Raw genomic sequence first — 16,693 nt, 5'->3', positions numbered from 1 at the left:
CCCCCTAGAGCTGGGATAGGCAACCCTCAGCACTCCAGATGTTATGGACTACATCTCCCACAATGCTCTTACAGCAATAATGCTGGCAAAGCATCATGGTAGTCCAAAACATCTGAAGTGCCAAAAGTTGCCTATCCCTGCCCTAGAGGGTCAGTGAAAGAACAACTTTTTAATAAATTAAAACAACACTATAGTCACCAGAACAACTGCAGCCTTTTGTATTTGTTCTGGTGAGCATAATCATCCTCTTCAGGCTTTTTTGCAGTAAACACTGTTTTTTTCATAGAAAAGGCAGTGTTTACATTACAGTCCACTGGCCACTCATCATATGGCTACTAGAGGTGCTTCCTGGGGCAGTTCTGCACACTGTGCAAGAAATGTGGGGTGCAGGGGGGGCTAGATAGTGTTTTTAACACTAAACGTACAGGAATACAGGTTTGTGGTTCTTACTCTATATTGTTCTTTTAATGATCTCTGCCCAAAGAGCTTTAGAAGAATCCTGGGTCAGGGACAACACTCCCTCTTTACGAGAGATCAGTTCTAAAATAGAGGATAATTACCTGATGGGCAGAAGAACAGTAATAGTTTGGAACATACTTCCCCTTCCCAAAAAGTATGGTAACCTTGGTAAATTAATTATATTGCAAATGATCTGCAAATCAATTCATGGATTTACAATTTTGTGCCTAGCCTTTAGGTCTCCTACTCGATTCGCCTTCCATCTCCTCCCCTTTCCTTTTTATCCCACTTTACTTTTTATCTTCATGTTTATCTTTCGTTTTGGTGCATGTCTTATTCAGAAAATTGAGATACAGTTTGTTTTTTGATACCTCATGTATATTCTTGCTTGTGTACATGTTCTCTCTTAAATAAAATATTACAAAGTATTAAAGGTTAAATTTTAAAATTGACTTAAATTCCTTTACTGGATTTTAACCCCATCTGTTATTCTCTTGTGTAATATGCATGTTTGTGCTATGGAAATGCGATATAGTCACAGTCTTTAAATGTTCTAGGTTTCAAGACAGTAACAAATGATACATACTAATTATATATTGATAATACGTTTGTATAATGACATATGCCAACGTTTTGGCAGGAGATCTATTTTGATTGTATTTGGGAAATACGGAAAGCCACATTTGAAATCGCTTTAGAGACCTGTTTATCATACAAGTGAAACAATAGGAGTGTTTTTACTTGAAGGTTTTGACAAGCCATGTAGCACAATCAGATCTATTGTTGATTCTAAATGAAAGATGCCTTTTACTAGTCTAATCATATAGTAATTTACAAATTCTAAAACTCGTTAAAAAGTTTTTAGTTATGCAGCTCACATTGATCGATATCTAATTAGTTATTTTGTTATGTTTTGTTTTTAGTACTATGTGGTTTAGAGATTCAGAGAATGGTGCCGTCTCAATCTGTTTGGGAAGCTTCCAATTTACAAGATATTCTGTTCCAACATTCCAAAGTTTCCAGGAAGTTACTCGGAGTATTTAAAGCAGTGTTTGCTAATATATCCAAACCAGTACACGGTTATATGCTGAAGAATTTCTAGTTAAAAATATAACATATGTATATGTTTATGTATACAAATGTATCTTTAAACCAGTGGTAGTGAACCTTTTTCTACCTACCACCCACTAATGCATCTTTCTTGATGGAAAAATGTCCTTACCGCCCACCAGTTTTCGTGCAAGTGTGGAATATTTTTTAGAAAGGAGGGTGTTTTAAAAAATAAAAATAAAAATGTACGTACATTTATCTTTTTATTTCTAGTTAATGCATGTTTATAATGTTAACTTTATAAAGTTTAATGAGAAAACAATAGAGTAAATTGAAATTACCTTAACTAGTGATTAATGAGATCCTTGAGGTTGATGCTGCGAGACTAAATATTTGATATCTGGTTCGATTTTCGTAAGGAACAAACGAAGGTCTCCTCTTTCGGTGATCTTCAGACGACTTCTCTGTTTGCGCATAATATGATTTCTTATCTGTGCGTCAGCTCCCCTCCTCTCCCTCCTCAATTCCCCTCCCACTTTTGTTTTTCCTTTTTTCTATTTTTTAATTTTCCTTATAGCAATGCCCAGTAGGAAGGCTGAGCTAGGTAGCCCACTTACTATAGCCCACTATAACAGACAGGCACACATACATACAGACACACACACACACACAGACACATACATGCAAACAGACAGGCACACATACAGACACACAGACATACAAAGACACACACATACAGACAGACACAAGATACACATACAAAGACACACACACACACACACACACACACACACACACACACAACACATACATACAAAGACACAAACATAAAGAGACACACAAGACATACATACAAAGACACATACACACAAACACATTATATTTAAGTCACCCTCCTGTTTCCTACCTTTACGGTGCAGGAAGGTGACTTTCCCTGGGGTCCAGTGGTGGCTCTGGTGGATGGGAGTCAGAGTTCCCACTCTGACTCCCTCTGCTTCCTCCCGCACGGTCTGTGTGTTAGCTGGGAGGAGTGACGTGCAGTCATTCACTTTTGAGAAAGCTTTGGCGAAACGCGTCAAGTGAGGAAGAATTTTGGACTTTTATACAGGACTGGTTTTATAGTTTATTATTCACTTTTTACTTATTGTATTAAAGTATATATATTTTTAAACTATCCAGTCATTTCTCTTGTCCTCCTTCCTATCTAATACTGCTTTGCTGCTATACCTGGGTCCACTATATCCCGAGGTGGGGATTATTCCACCTGAAATTTTCCAAACTAGAGCAGGTCGTTGCTCTAGTATATGTAAGTAGGATCATCCACTTTTACTACAATATTTTATATTTACGTACTATACCATGTGGCGTATTTTACTCTTGTTTTTCATATAACGAATACTTACACCTATAAATTCACCAACGATCTTGAACCTCAAGAAATCCATAGACGGGGATTATTCCGTCCAGGCTCTTAACACCGAGCTGATATAGCTCCTCAAAGTGTGAGTGTGAATATAACACCTTTGTTCTTGTGGAATTATATGGTTCATACATACTGTACCATTATTTGTATTTTTGTTTATCTTTTTTTAAGTTACTCCGCTGGCCAGTATTTCTACTAAACGTATGTACATTTTCTGATCTTTAGCACTGTTCACCTTTCTATTTTATCTGTCCATTTATCACAAGGTAGAGGGAACACCTTGTTGGTGAACTGCTGCTCACCCTTGAGAAGAGAGCGCTTATTACTCTTTTGCACAAGACGTGTGGAACAATGTCCTTTGGACAGACGAGACCAAAGTGGAGTTGTTTACCCATAATACACAGCACCATATTTTGGGTAACAAAACACAGCATATCAGCACAAACACCTCATACCAACTGTCAAGCATGGTGATGGAGGGGCAATGATTTGAGTAGACATGTGCAATTCGTTTCGGCCCGATATGTATTCAGACGAATTACGGACAATTCGGACATTCGGGTACTTCCGAATATCCGAATTGCCGAAGTTCCGAAATTTCCGAAGTGTCGAAGTTGCCGAAGTTCCAAAGTTCCAAAGTTCCAAAGTTCCAAAGTTCCAAAGTTCCAAAGTTCCAAAGTTCCAAAGTTCCAAAGTTCCAAAGTTCCAAAGTGTCAAAGTGTCAAAGTGTCAAAGTGTCAAAGTGTCAAAGTGTCAAAGTGTCAAAGTGTCAAAGTGTCAAAGTGTCAAAGTGTCAAAGTGCTGAAGCGCCGAAGCTCCGAAGCACAGTATTGGGGACCCCTAGTCACCTGGGGGGGGACATTTTTTTTAGGGCCCCCACCCACCGCTCAGGGGTGGGGGCCAGGGGGAGGACATTAGGTCCCCCCCTTATTAGTATTTAGGGCCCCCACCCACCACTGAGGGGTGGGGACCAGGGGGAAGAACATTAGGTCCCCCCCTTACTTTACTGTAGGGCCCCCACCCACCGCTCAGGGATGGGGGCTGGAAGGAGGACATTAGGCCCCCCTTATTATAATTTAGGGCCCCCACCCACCGCTCAGGGGTGGGGCCAGGGGGGAGGACATTAGGTCCCCCCCTTATTCTGATTTAAAGCCCCCACCCACCGCTCAGGGGTGGGGGCCAGGGGGGAGGACAATAGGTCCCCCCCCCATCATTGGTGGGGGCCGGGGGGTACTATTTTTTTTTTTTTTAAACAGTGAGCAGTCACAGGCTGCTCACTGTTGACTAGACATGCCCCTACTCGCGGTATAGCGAGTAGGGGCAAATTTTACTAATACTAAGTAATTTTTACTTAGTATTAGTACATTTGTCTGAAAGACCAATTTAGGTCTTTCAGCCTTTTGGTAGATAACTCCCTAATACCGTGGGAATTAGGGAGTTATCTACCAAGCGGCTGCAAGAGACGTCCCAAGGTGCCGAAGTCCAGAAATTCTGAAATGCCGAAGTTCCGAAATTCCGAAGGGTTGAAGTGCCGAAGTTGCCGAATTTCCTAAGTGCCGAAGTTCCGAATTTCCGAAGTGCCGAAGTTCCAAAGTCCCGAATTGCGAAAATCCCGAATTTCGGAATGCCGAACCGAACCGAAAATTTTCCCCATGCACATGCCTAGATTTGAGCTTGTTTTGCAGCCACAGAACCTGGGAACCTTGCAGTCACTGAGTCAACCATGAACTCCTCTGTATACCAAAGTATTCTAGAGTCAAATGTGAGGCCATCTGTCCGATAGCTAAAGCTTTGCCAAAATTGGGTCATGAAACAGGACAATGATCCCAGCACACCAGCAAATCTACAACACAATGGATGAAAAAGAAAAGAATTGAGGTGTTGCAATGGCCCAGTCAAAGTCCAGACCTAAACCTAATTGAAATGCTGTGGCAGGACCTCCACAGCAATGTGAGAGACTAATAAAAATCATACTGAAAACAATTACGTCAAGTTATTGCTGCTAAAGGTGGTTGTACAAGCTATTGATTAATAAAATGTACTTCGTTTTTCACACATGGCTTCTCCATTTTGGCTTTATTTTTGTTAATTAAATCATGACATGGTGTAATATATCATGTGTTGTTGTTCATCTGAGGTTGTATTTACAGAAATTTTAAGACATAGTTACATAGCTGATAAGAGACTTGCGTCCATCAAGTTCAGCCTTCCTCACAAATGTTTTTGATGTTGATCCAAAAGAAGGCAAAAAAACCTAGTCTGAAGCGCTTCCAGTTTTGCAACACACTAGGAAAAAATTCCTTCTTGACCCCAAAATGGCAGTCAGATGTCTCCTTGGATCAAGCAGCTATTACCCCACTAATTAGAAATGATATCTTTGTATGTTAAGTTTTTGGAAGTATTTATCCAATTGCTCTTTAACCCCTTAAGGACACATGACATGTGCGACATGTCATGATTCCCTTTTGTTCCAGAAGATTGGTCCTTAAGGGGCTAAACATCTGTATGGACTCTGATAAAACCACCTCTTCAGGCAGAGAATTCCACATCCTTACAGTTCTTACTGTAAAAACAAAACAACATTTTTTTGGGCTTAGATTAAATCTACTTTCATCCAGCCTAAACGCATGACCTTGTGTCCTATGTATAGCCCTCTTTATGACAATGGTTTTGTACTGGCCCTGAATATATTTGTATATTGCTATCATATCCCTTCTGAGGCGCCCGTTTTTCCAAACTAGAGAGATTTACATTTTTTAACCTTTCTTCATAACTAAAGTGCTCCGTTCCTTTTATCAATTTTGTAGCTCATCTCTGCACTTTTTCTAGTGCCATGATATCCTTCTTTAGAACAGGTGCCCAAAATTGCACAGCATATTCAAGGTGTGGTCTTACCAGTGATTTATAAAGAGGCAAAATTATATTTTCATCCCAAGAATTTATGCCCCTATTTATACATGACAAAACCTTACTGGCTTTAGCAACTGCAGATTGACATTGCATATTGTTGCCTAATTTTGTGCTTTTAGCAGTGTGGGCAGGTGCCAAGTCCTGCTTGAAAATTAAGTCAGCATTCCCATAAAGCTTGTCTGCGGAAGGAAGCATGAAGTGCTCCAAAATCTCCTGGTAGACCCTGCGTTAACCCTGGACTTAATGAAGCACAGTAGACCAACACCAGCAGATGACATGGCTCCCCAAATCAACACAGACTGTGGAAACTTCACACTGGACTTCAAGCATCTTGCAGTGTATGCCTCTACATTCTTCCTCCAGACTCTGGGTCCTTGGTTTCCAAATGAGATGCAAAAGTTGCTCTCATCAGAAAAGAGGACTTTGGACCACTGAGCAACAGACCAGGTCTGTTTTTATTTAGCCCAGGTAAGACGCTTCTGACGTTGTTTGTTTGGCTTGACAAGAGCAATACGACATCTGAAGCCCATGTCCAGGATCTGTCTATGTGTGGGGGCTCTTGATGCACTGACTGCAGCCTCAGTCCACTCCTTGTGAAAGTCCCCAACACTTTTGAATGGCCTTTTCCTGACAATCCTCTCCAGGCTGCGGTCATCCCTGGTGCTTGTGCACCTTTTTCTTCCACACTTTTCCCTTCCATATAACTTTCTATTAATGTGCTTTGATACAGCACTTTGGGAACATCCAACTTCCTTCGCAATTACCTTTTGAGGCTTTCCCTCCTTATGGAGGGTGTCAATTATGGTTTTCTGCACAACTGTCAGATAGCAGTCTTCCCCATGATTATGATTCCTACTCAACCAGACTGAGAGACCATTTAAAGGCTCAGAAACCCTTTGCAGGTGTTATGGCTTACTAAGCTGATTAGAGTGGGACACTGTGAGCCTAGAATATTGTACCTTTTCACAATATTCTAATTTACTGAGATTGTAGATTTGGGGTTTTCATGAGCTATAAGCCATAATCATCACACTTATGACAAATCACGGCTTGAACTATCTTGCTTTGCATGTAATGCGTCTATCTCATATATTAGTTTCCCCTTTTACGTTGCATTACTGAAATAAATGAACTTTTGCACAATATTCTAATTTTTCGAGTATCACCTGTATGTTAAATAGAAGCGGTCCCAAAACAGAACCCTGCGGGACACCACTTACCACTTTTGTCCAGCTTAAAAATGTACCATTAATGACAACTCGTTGTACTCTATCCTTAAGCCGATGTTTTACCCAAGAACAAGAATATTCATATAGACCAATTTCTTTTAGTTTGAAGACTAACCTTGCCTTGGCAAAATCCAAGTAGATCACATCCACTGCAAAACCCTGATCTATACTTCTTCATAGAATGCAATTAGGTTAGTTTGACATGACCTATGTTTCATAAAACCATGCTGATTGTTGATAATAACAAAGTTCTTCCCAATGAATTCCTGAATATTATCTGTTAATAGACCTTCAAATAGTTTCCCAGTCACAGAAGTTAAGCTCACGGGTCTATAATTTCCATGCAAGGATTTTGAACCTTTTTTAACCCCTTAAGGACACATGACGTGTGTGACACGTCATTATTCCATTTTATTCCAGAAGTTTGGTCCTTAAGGGGTTAAAGGAACACTAGAGTCACCTAAACAACTTTACCTTAATGAAGCAGTTTTTGTATGTAGATCATGTCTCTCAGTTTCACTGCTCATTTCTCCACCATTTAGGAGTTAAATCACTTTGTTTCTGTTTATGCAGCCCTAACCACACCTCCCCTGACTCTTATTGACACAGCCTGCATGAAAAATAACTGGTTTCACTTTCAATCAGATGTAATTTACCTTACACAATTGTATCTCTTTCTCTGTAAATTGAACTTTAATCGCATACAGTAGGATCTTGCACGGTCTAGTAAGCTATTAACATAGCAGGGGATAAGAAAATCTAAATTAAACAGAACTTGCAATAAAGAAAGCATACACTTTAGATGACTCTTTACAGGAAGTGTTTAGGAAGGCTGTACAAGTCACATGCAGGGAGGTGTGACTAGGCTTTATAAACAAAGTGATTTAACTCCTAAATGGCAGAGAATTGAGCAGTGAGACTGCAGGGACATGATCTATACACCAAAACTGCTTCATTAGTTGTTTTGGTGACTATAGTGTTCATTTAAATATAGGAACTACATCTGCCTTCCTCCAATCCTCCCGTACAATACCTGAAACAAAATAATATTGAAAGATTAAATACAGATGTTCACTTATTTCCCCACTTAGCTCCTTAAGTACTCGTGGGTGAATACCGTCAGGTCCCGGAGCTTTATTTACATTAGTTTTCTTTAACTGCTGTAGCACCTTGTCTCGAGTCATCCAATCACAAGTTATCTGCAAGTTTTTTGCAGCAATCATTTGCATTTCTCTTGACATAGGATCCTCATTAATATATACTGAAGAAAAATAGTTATTTAAAATGTCTGCCTTTTCCTGGTCTTCATTAACTAACAGACCCATCTCTGTTTCCAGTGTACCTATACTTAAATTTTTTTTTTTTTTTTTTAGTTGATGTACTTGAAAACATTTTTGGGGTTGGTTTTGCATTTTTTGGCTATCAATTTCTCATTTTCTAGTTTAGCCACTTTAATTGCCCTTTTGCAAGCAATATTGGCTTTCTTATATCTTATAGAGGATGCCTCTGATTTGTCCGATTTAAATGCCCTTTTCTTATTTTTATATTTCTCATTTTACTTATTTTTTAATCTCTTGTTTTACTTTTCTACTAAGCCACATTGGTTTCAATTTGTTTCTTTTATATTTATTACCCAATGGTACATACTGAGAAATGTACCTTTCTAAGAACCAATCACTGTGCTTGATCATTTGAGTAATATGTTAGCTGTCCATTTTGAGGCAATGCTCAATTAAAAATATACTGTGAACTTATCAAACTGGATCAGATGCTTCTCATAGAGATGAAATCAGGAGACACGGTGCATGCATGGCAATCGCCGCAATCTGACAATCCAATGCTTATAGAAAAGCACTACATGTACACAGTGTCTTGCATGGAAAGGGAAGTGATATTGTTGCCTTGGGTTCCTCTTTAATAATTGTCTTTTGTCCCTACAAACAGCAGATCTGAAGATACCTTTCATGTAACTGCTCATAGAGCACTTGACTTATATTGCAAAAACTATGGTTTCATGGAACTATTGCACTTTCCCCGTAATAATTTTAGAGAAGTTACAAGTTTGCTAAATAATTAACTGTTAAACTGTACTTTGTTCCCATTTTGTCTATCATTCACAAAGTTCAGACACTGTTTACAGCTATTTAGTAATCGCTGCGTTAGAGAGTCAAAGTATTAAAATGTGAAAAAAATAAATATGAAGCCAAGGTAAAAAAAATAATATTTTTGCACGTGCAATATTCTTTGTGGCTACCTGTAGTGTTGGTTGTTACTGGGAATGCTGTTTTTTGGGTTCTGTGTATAGGAAGGCTGCTTGTGCGTTTATGGGTGTGCTGGTAGGCTGTGGATGAGGCTATTTGGGGTGTAATAGGTGTGTGTACTTGCACGTGTAAATAGGGGCTGTACCGTGTGTGTTTAGGGATGTAGAGACTGTAGGGTGTGCTTAGAGGGATAGATGCTATGGTATGTGTTTGGGGAGAAATTGGGGCTGTAGTGTGTGTAGTGCGGGTGGGAAATTAGAGCTGTAGTTTGTGTTTGGGGTTGATAGGGACTTGGTTTGTTGAGGGGGGATACGGGCTGGTGTGTGTTGGGGGCATAGGGTCTGTTCCATTGGGGGTGCAAGGAGTAGATTTGTGTTATATGAGGGGCTGAAGGTATCCCTCCCTGAATGTGAGCTTTCCCTTGTGTTCCCATCATGCAGTGGTGCTTGGTTTATAGGTGCATTAATGTTTGGAGGTCTTTGCACTTAACAGTGAATTATAGATATTTGTTTCACAGTATACTGATAATACTGGATATTTTCCCACCATTTGGCTTACAGATCAAAAGAGAAGAAGTAACCAATAGCAGAAAAAAAACAGGAGGAGCAATAAAAAAGAAATCTATATTTATACACTTATTACATATAAATGTTTTTACTGCCTCTCCTTTCTTTCACTCTATTGGTCACTTCTAAACTGATCTGTGAATTAAATCAACATTTAGTGGCTGTCCCCTAACCATCAATCATCTTCCCCCTCACACCCCCACCCCCTGCTTTTTTTTTGGTTATTTTGAGGTGTTGTCATAAGGCAACTCACAGTTATGGAATTCTGACAAACCGCAGAGAACCTATCATTTTGAATAAAAAATAAACCAATTCACATGAAAATGAATGCAGACATCTACTTAAAGGAACACTATAGTCACCTAAATTACATTAGCTAAATAAAGCAGTTTTAGTGTATAGATCATTCCCCTGCAATTTCACTGCTCAATTCACTGTCATTTAGAAGTTAAATCACTTTGTTTCTGTTTATGCAGCCCTAGCCACACCTCCCCTGGCTATGATTGACAGAGACTGCATGAAGAAAAAACTGGTTTCACTTTCAAACAGATGTAATTTACCTTACACAATTGTATCTCAATCTCTAAATTGAACTTTAATCACATACAGGAGGCTCCCGCAGGGTCTAGCAAGCTATTAACATAGCAGGGGATAAGAAAATCCTAATTAAACAGAACTTGTAATAAAGAAAGCCTAAATAGGGCTCTCTTTACAGGAAGTGTTTATGGAAGGCTGTGCAAGTCACATGCAGGGAGGTGTGACTAGGGTTCATAAACAAGGGGATTTAACTCCTAAATGCCTGAGGATTGAGCAGTGAGGCTGCAGGGGCATGTTCTATACACCAAAACTGCTTCATTAAGCTAAAGTTGTTCAGGTGACTATAGTGTCCCTTTAACAGGTTGAACCAAGCATCATAATCATAGATCCCGCAGTAGATGTGATGATGCCAGGAGTAAGATGGCCTGGTCGGCCCATTACTGGAACAAACTGTTTAGCATTAATTTGCCCTCTTGCCTGGTTCTGCCGGGTGTCATGGATCCTTTTCTCCTGGCGGTGACGACAACCGGTTTCAGCAGAGCTGCAGCAACCGGGTGCCAAGCCAACGGGCCATTCATTACACTGCACACTCTCAGCCTAAGAATGACATTCTATCCACTGACATTTGATATTAGCCAGCCTGGAACTCTAGTTTTGGGCTGGCTGATGACACCCCATTGACTCTAGGTGAACTTACACCTCCAGCAGATGAGGTTAAAGGACTACTCTACACCCATAAAGCACTTCAGCTGTAAGTGCTTTATTTGTGATGAGTATCCCATCTTAAATTGCATTTTCTATGAGATATAGGCACTTTTATGAAATATGTAACACAGACAGCCAGGAAAGTTCTTTCTCTCCTTCCGTTAGTTCCAATAAACAAATGGAAGTGGCAAGTGCCCTCTGCTAGAACAAGCTTGCCACTACTTACCCTAGTCATACACTCTGGTGCACATTTCCACTGGACTCCTTCTCTGGCTCCTGTGGCTGCCCTGGCTCTCCCAATCACTGCGCATTTAGAAGTGTGCGAGCATACATGCTCATAGCTGAGAGACAGAGGCTTCTCAATGCCCCGATTTTACAGCTTCTGCTCTCTTATTTGGTGTTTGTCAAAGCAGACAGCCAACAAATTGGATAACTTTTTGTGTCAATAAGAATTAATGCCTATTGACATCATAAAATAAAGAGAATTACCACGTCACACATACAACACATTTATGACATCCCATTCAGTAGAGTTCAGAGTTCAATACCTGAATAATGACTTGAAGGGGTTGTCTCTCCCCACTTTTCGTGTGTGCCACCCCTTCTGTGTCATAGGCTGCTGTGTAACAGACAAGTTGAGGATCCCGTGATTTCTCTTCCAATGGTATAATCACGCCACCTAAGTTCATAGTCCTGGAAACAAAATAATGGAACATAGATTGATCAGATGCTTCAGCCCCCATGGGAAATCAAAATCATTGATTATCACAAATGAATAGTTCAACGTATATATATTTCTCCTGGGAAATTAGCCTTAAAGTGACATATGTGAAAACTTTCATTTCATAGAAATATGTTAAAGTGACACTATAGTCACGAGTACAACTACAGCTTTTTGTATTTGTTCTGGTGAGTATAATCATTCCCTTCAGGCTTTTTGCAGTAAGCACTGTCTTTTCAGAGAAAATGCAGTGTTTACATTATAGCCAAGGAATACCTCCACTGGCCACTCCTCAGATCGCTACTAGAGGTGCTTCCTGGGGCAGTTCTGAACGGTGTGCCGCACTGCCATCCGGTTTCTCCACTCTCTGCATGCAGACACTGAACTTGTCTCATAGAGATGCATTGATTCAATTCATCTCTATGAGGAGATGCTGATTGGCCAGGGCTGTGTTTGGCTTGTGATGGCTCTGCCCCTGATCTGCCTCCTTGACACTCTCAGCCAATCCAATGCTTTTCTAGGGGAAAGCATTGTGATTGGCTTTACTCAACACTTATGATATCAGCTAAGCAGGCAAATCAGGGACAGAGCCAGCACACTGGATTAAAAGTAAGATTTTACTATATACAGGGAGGGAAACATGGGGCTAGAGTGTGATTTAACACTATAGGGTCAGGAATATATGTTTGTGTTCCTGATCATATAGTGTTCCTTTAATTCCGATTTGATTTGGGGTAAGAGAATGACTTAAAAACAATAATCATAATTGTTTAATATCTATGGTCAGAAGGTATGCACAACTTAATGGATGAATCCCCTTGACATTATGTATCCGTAAAGACAACTGTAAGAAGACTAGGAGGATAGAGATTTGGCAAACAGTGCCGAGTTCAGCTTGAGTTGAGCCAAGTTGCACCTACTAAAGAATTCTAAATTGAACTGCAATTCAGCTACTTTTATAGGATTAGCAGTTCCCTAGTCAGTCAATTTACCAGAATTCTAAGTTTTTCATGATATAATTAATATATAAATATATTTAGAATGGATAGAAAAAAAAGCTTCAATTAAAAGCACACATTTATTTAAAATACTGAGATTTAGAAAATGAAACAAATACAACGGGGGCCATACGGGGCCAATACAAACCATTGTGTGGAAATCTATTCACAAACCGGACTTTACATAGGACACAAGGTCATGCGTTTAGATTGGAAGAAAGAAGATTTCGTCTGAAGCAAAGAAAAAAGTTTTTTTTTACCGTAAGAACAATAAGGATGTGGAATTCTCTGACTGAAAAAGTGGTTTTATCAGAGTTCATACAGATGTTCAAACAGCAACTAGATGCATACTTGCAAAAAACAGAATATTCAAGGATATAATTTTTCAATGTAGGGTGATAGCTTCTTGATCCAAGGATTAATCTGACTGCCATTCTGGGGTCAAGAAGGATTTTTTTCCTAGTTTGTTGCAAAATTGGAAGTGCTTCAAACTGGGTTGTTTTTTTGCCTTCTTTTGGATCAACAGCAAAAACCAAATGTGAGGAAGGCTAAACATGAGGGACACAAGTCTCTTTTCATCTATGTAACTATGTAACCAATTGATATGTGACAAGATAAATTAAATGTAGCCATTCATTCTTTTAACAACCCCTGAAGAAAATGAACGAATGACAATAAAAAATAAAAAACGGTTTCATGTGTTAAAAAAAACAACCCAATAAATAAATAATATATCGCATTGAGGTGACATATGGTACTTTATATTCGCTGTTATCTCACTGCATTCAAATGGTGGTAGAAAAATGATGGGTGATGCTAAATTAGTTATTTATATGAAAAATAAGATCATTCTCTTTTTGCCCTGTATTGATGACAGGCCTATATTGGTCTCTTGTCTCTCTTGTCAATCATAAAGAATAAACATATATTTTATTTTTCTACTCAAATAAGCATTTTGCAATATTATCGCAAATCTTTGTGACAGCTTTCGTTTTCCGTTTTTCCAATTTTGTCCCAAGATAGCCTTCGTTTGGAACTTCAGTAGACCAGGAGTTCTATTAGAACAGAAGTCATGCCAAGTCAGTGATCTCCATGGTAACAATGATGCAAAATGGTACAGGCTTGGTAAGACATTAGTCTAACAATGTAGCTTGGTGTCTTGGAGGATGCAGTTACAAGAGGTGAGTTCTGTCTGCCAGTTATACCACTCTAGTGGTAAGATCTGTCTAGGGGGGTCGCTCCATCTAGAAAGTAGTATTGAGACCACTTCTCCTCCCCCCCCCCCCCCCCAAAAAAAAAAAACATGCTCTGACTGGTGGGAATCTGGTCCTGTTAGTTTAGTAAAACGCCAGCATTTTACAAAATAACATTATTTAGCTACACTATGCTACATTCATACTGCACATAATGTACCCTGTCCTTATATAAATGACCCCAGACTAAGAAATCCATCCTTATTGTATCTATGCAGTTACAATGTAACCTTCATTAGACATTGAAATTTAGTCTCAAATCCGATACGTATAAAGGTTGGATTATGCGGTTTCATCATCCCTGCAGAGCCTTCTGCCCAATGGCTGTGTACTGCCAAAAGACACATCAACTGCCTGTCATCTGCTCAGGGCCTTGCGCTCCTTGAAATTATGTATGGTCTTTTATTATAATGCATAGCAGGGTCCTAGAATATATTGCATGGCTCTTTATATAATGCATTGCAGGGTCCTATAATATATTGCATGGCTCTTTATAAATTGCATGGCAGGGACCTTTAATATAATGCATGGCTCGTTATATATTGCACGGCAGGGACCTTTTATATAATTCAAGCCACGGGTGGCCCTTCATATAATATGGCAGTGATGGGGCCAGCCTGGACCATATAATCTGTATGTCAGGGATGAAGCCAGGCGATGGATAACAGGCACTGTGAAGGTACCTGGATTATAAATCATTACCATCATTGCATTGAAAATATATAGATTTATATAAATAAATAAATAAATAAATATATATATAGATTCATATAAATATATAGATTAAGCATTCTGTGCCTAATCTAAGAACAAAAGAATCTAAAAGCAAATCACTGGCTCTGTGTATTAAATTATATGTTTATCTATAATTTCCCCGTCTCTGGCAGATTTGGGGAGGGGGGAGGTGTCTCCCACAGCCCCAGCAGGTGTATGTTGAGCTAGCTGTGATTAATAGCAATAATGGAATAATGAAGGTGAATGGTACCGGCACACACCGTGCAATCCATAAACCCGCTTTACTTACTTGGCTCTGACTGCCCCCGGTTTGAGGACCAGCTCGATTTTGTATTTCGCCCCTGTTAGCAGTTTGATTGTTCGGTTCTGGCCGAACCTCTGTCCGTCCACCTTAAAATAGACCGGACCGTCATTGGGCTGGATCTTAAGGGAGACCGCGATCTTCACTAAGCTGGGGATCTCCCCCATGTCTTGGAGCAGGGTGGCTGCGTGTGATGGGCTGGGTGTGCTGAGCTGGTTGTTCGAGGAGAATTAGTAGATCTGAGCCATTCACCGCAGCTCCAGATTGGCAGACCCAATCCCCTGCCAATACCTCTATCTGTGCACTATAATCCTCCTCCACCGACTGCAGCATGACAGTCTGCACTACAATCCCTGCCCAGGGGGAGGGAGAACTTGGTCTCCTCCCTGCACACACAGCCCAGGACTGGCAGATAAGGAGGAAGCTTGCTGTCTGTGTGACAGGAGGAACGAAGATTCACCCAGGAGATCTTCTCTGCTAATCCCAACCCAACCGACCCCACCCTATTCCCTGCCATCTGGCAGATTTACACTTATAACCATCCCCTGCATGCCAATCACAAAGTACACTCATTAACCCCTTAAGGACACATGACATGTGTGACATGTCATGACTCCCTTTTATTCCACAAGTTTGGTCCTTAAGGGGTTTAGGGGTCACAGCATGAGCCTGAGACAACTTGCTGTGTAAGAATGCTCTCATTTTTGTGGGTTATTTTTTTTCCCCAGGTGGCTGATACATTCACAGTACTGTGAGTATATAATATGACCTGATTAAAGGGGAACTGTCACTTTAATTTACACCAGGGAATAAAATTCAGAAAATCACCTATAACTTGTGTTAACCTTTTTGTTCATGAGATACTCTATTTATATATATATATATATATATATATATATTTGTGGTCGGTTAATATCGTATAGTGAAATACCTTGTGATTGGAATTAAGTCGGTGTGGTGTGCCGGAACCGACGTAGAGGGTAGGCCTGAAAAAGAGGGCCCCCCTGAATGAATTGTATAAGAAGGAGAGGTGGGTGGGGTGAACAGCGTGCATACGGCAGGTAGGAAGGGGGGGGGAGTAGCGTTTATATGGAACGCTTAACTCCTCCCACAAATACAGGCCTTACGGCCTTAAACTTGTGGTCGGTTAATATCGTATAGTGAAATACCTTGTGATTGGAATTAAGTCGGTGTGGTGTGCCGGAACCGACGTAGAGGGTAGGCCTGAAAAAGAGGGCAAAAGGAAATGCCAGAAAAAACACACTTATAGCACTATATAAAATCCGTTGTCTTACTACTCATGCGTTGGGAATGTTCCTGTATAATATAGCCGATTCCTAGTGCCTCTAATTGTTGTTCCGGCGTACTGGATGTCGTGCTTATAGAATGGATGTGAAAAATAGGAGCCAGTGGTCCTACTTACTCTAATGACAGGAGTGTGAATGTAGAATCGTATTTAGAAGTAGTTAGGGAATGATTAGTAGGTTAAGTGTCTCAATTGTCTGGTTCGAACGTTGACGTGACGCGGAGTAGTGTTTATACCTT

At 40.0% G+C, this 16,693-nt stretch overlaps 1 protein-coding gene across 1 annotated transcript in view; it reads right to left on the bottom strand.

The window, feature by feature from the left end:
- CNRIP1 (cannabinoid receptor interacting protein 1) overlaps positions 1-15,572 on the bottom strand; it is a 44,279-nt gene extending 28,707 nt beyond the window's left edge. Inside the window, exons 1-2 of the mRNA XM_063443792.1 lie at positions 15,137-15,572; positions 11,689-11,833 (exon numbers count right to left, since the gene is read on the bottom strand). Coding sequence (XP_063299862.1) covers positions 11,689-11,833; positions 15,137-15,315 — 324 coding nt within the window. The 5' untranslated portion in view covers positions 15,316-15,572. The remainder of the gene's footprint in view (positions 1-11,688; positions 11,834-15,136) is intronic.
- Positions 15,573-16,693: the final 1,121 nt, after the last annotated feature.

The sequence above is a fragment of the Pelobates fuscus genome, chromosome 2 (assembly GCF_036172605.1).
Source record: "Pelobates fuscus isolate aPelFus1 chromosome 2, aPelFus1.pri, whole genome shotgun sequence".
Taxonomy (NCBI): Eukaryota; Metazoa; Chordata; class Amphibia; order Anura; family Pelobatidae; genus Pelobates; species Pelobates fuscus.
The sequence above is the reverse complement of the archived record's forward strand: the minus strand, read 5'-3'. Positions and strand labels throughout refer to the sequence as shown.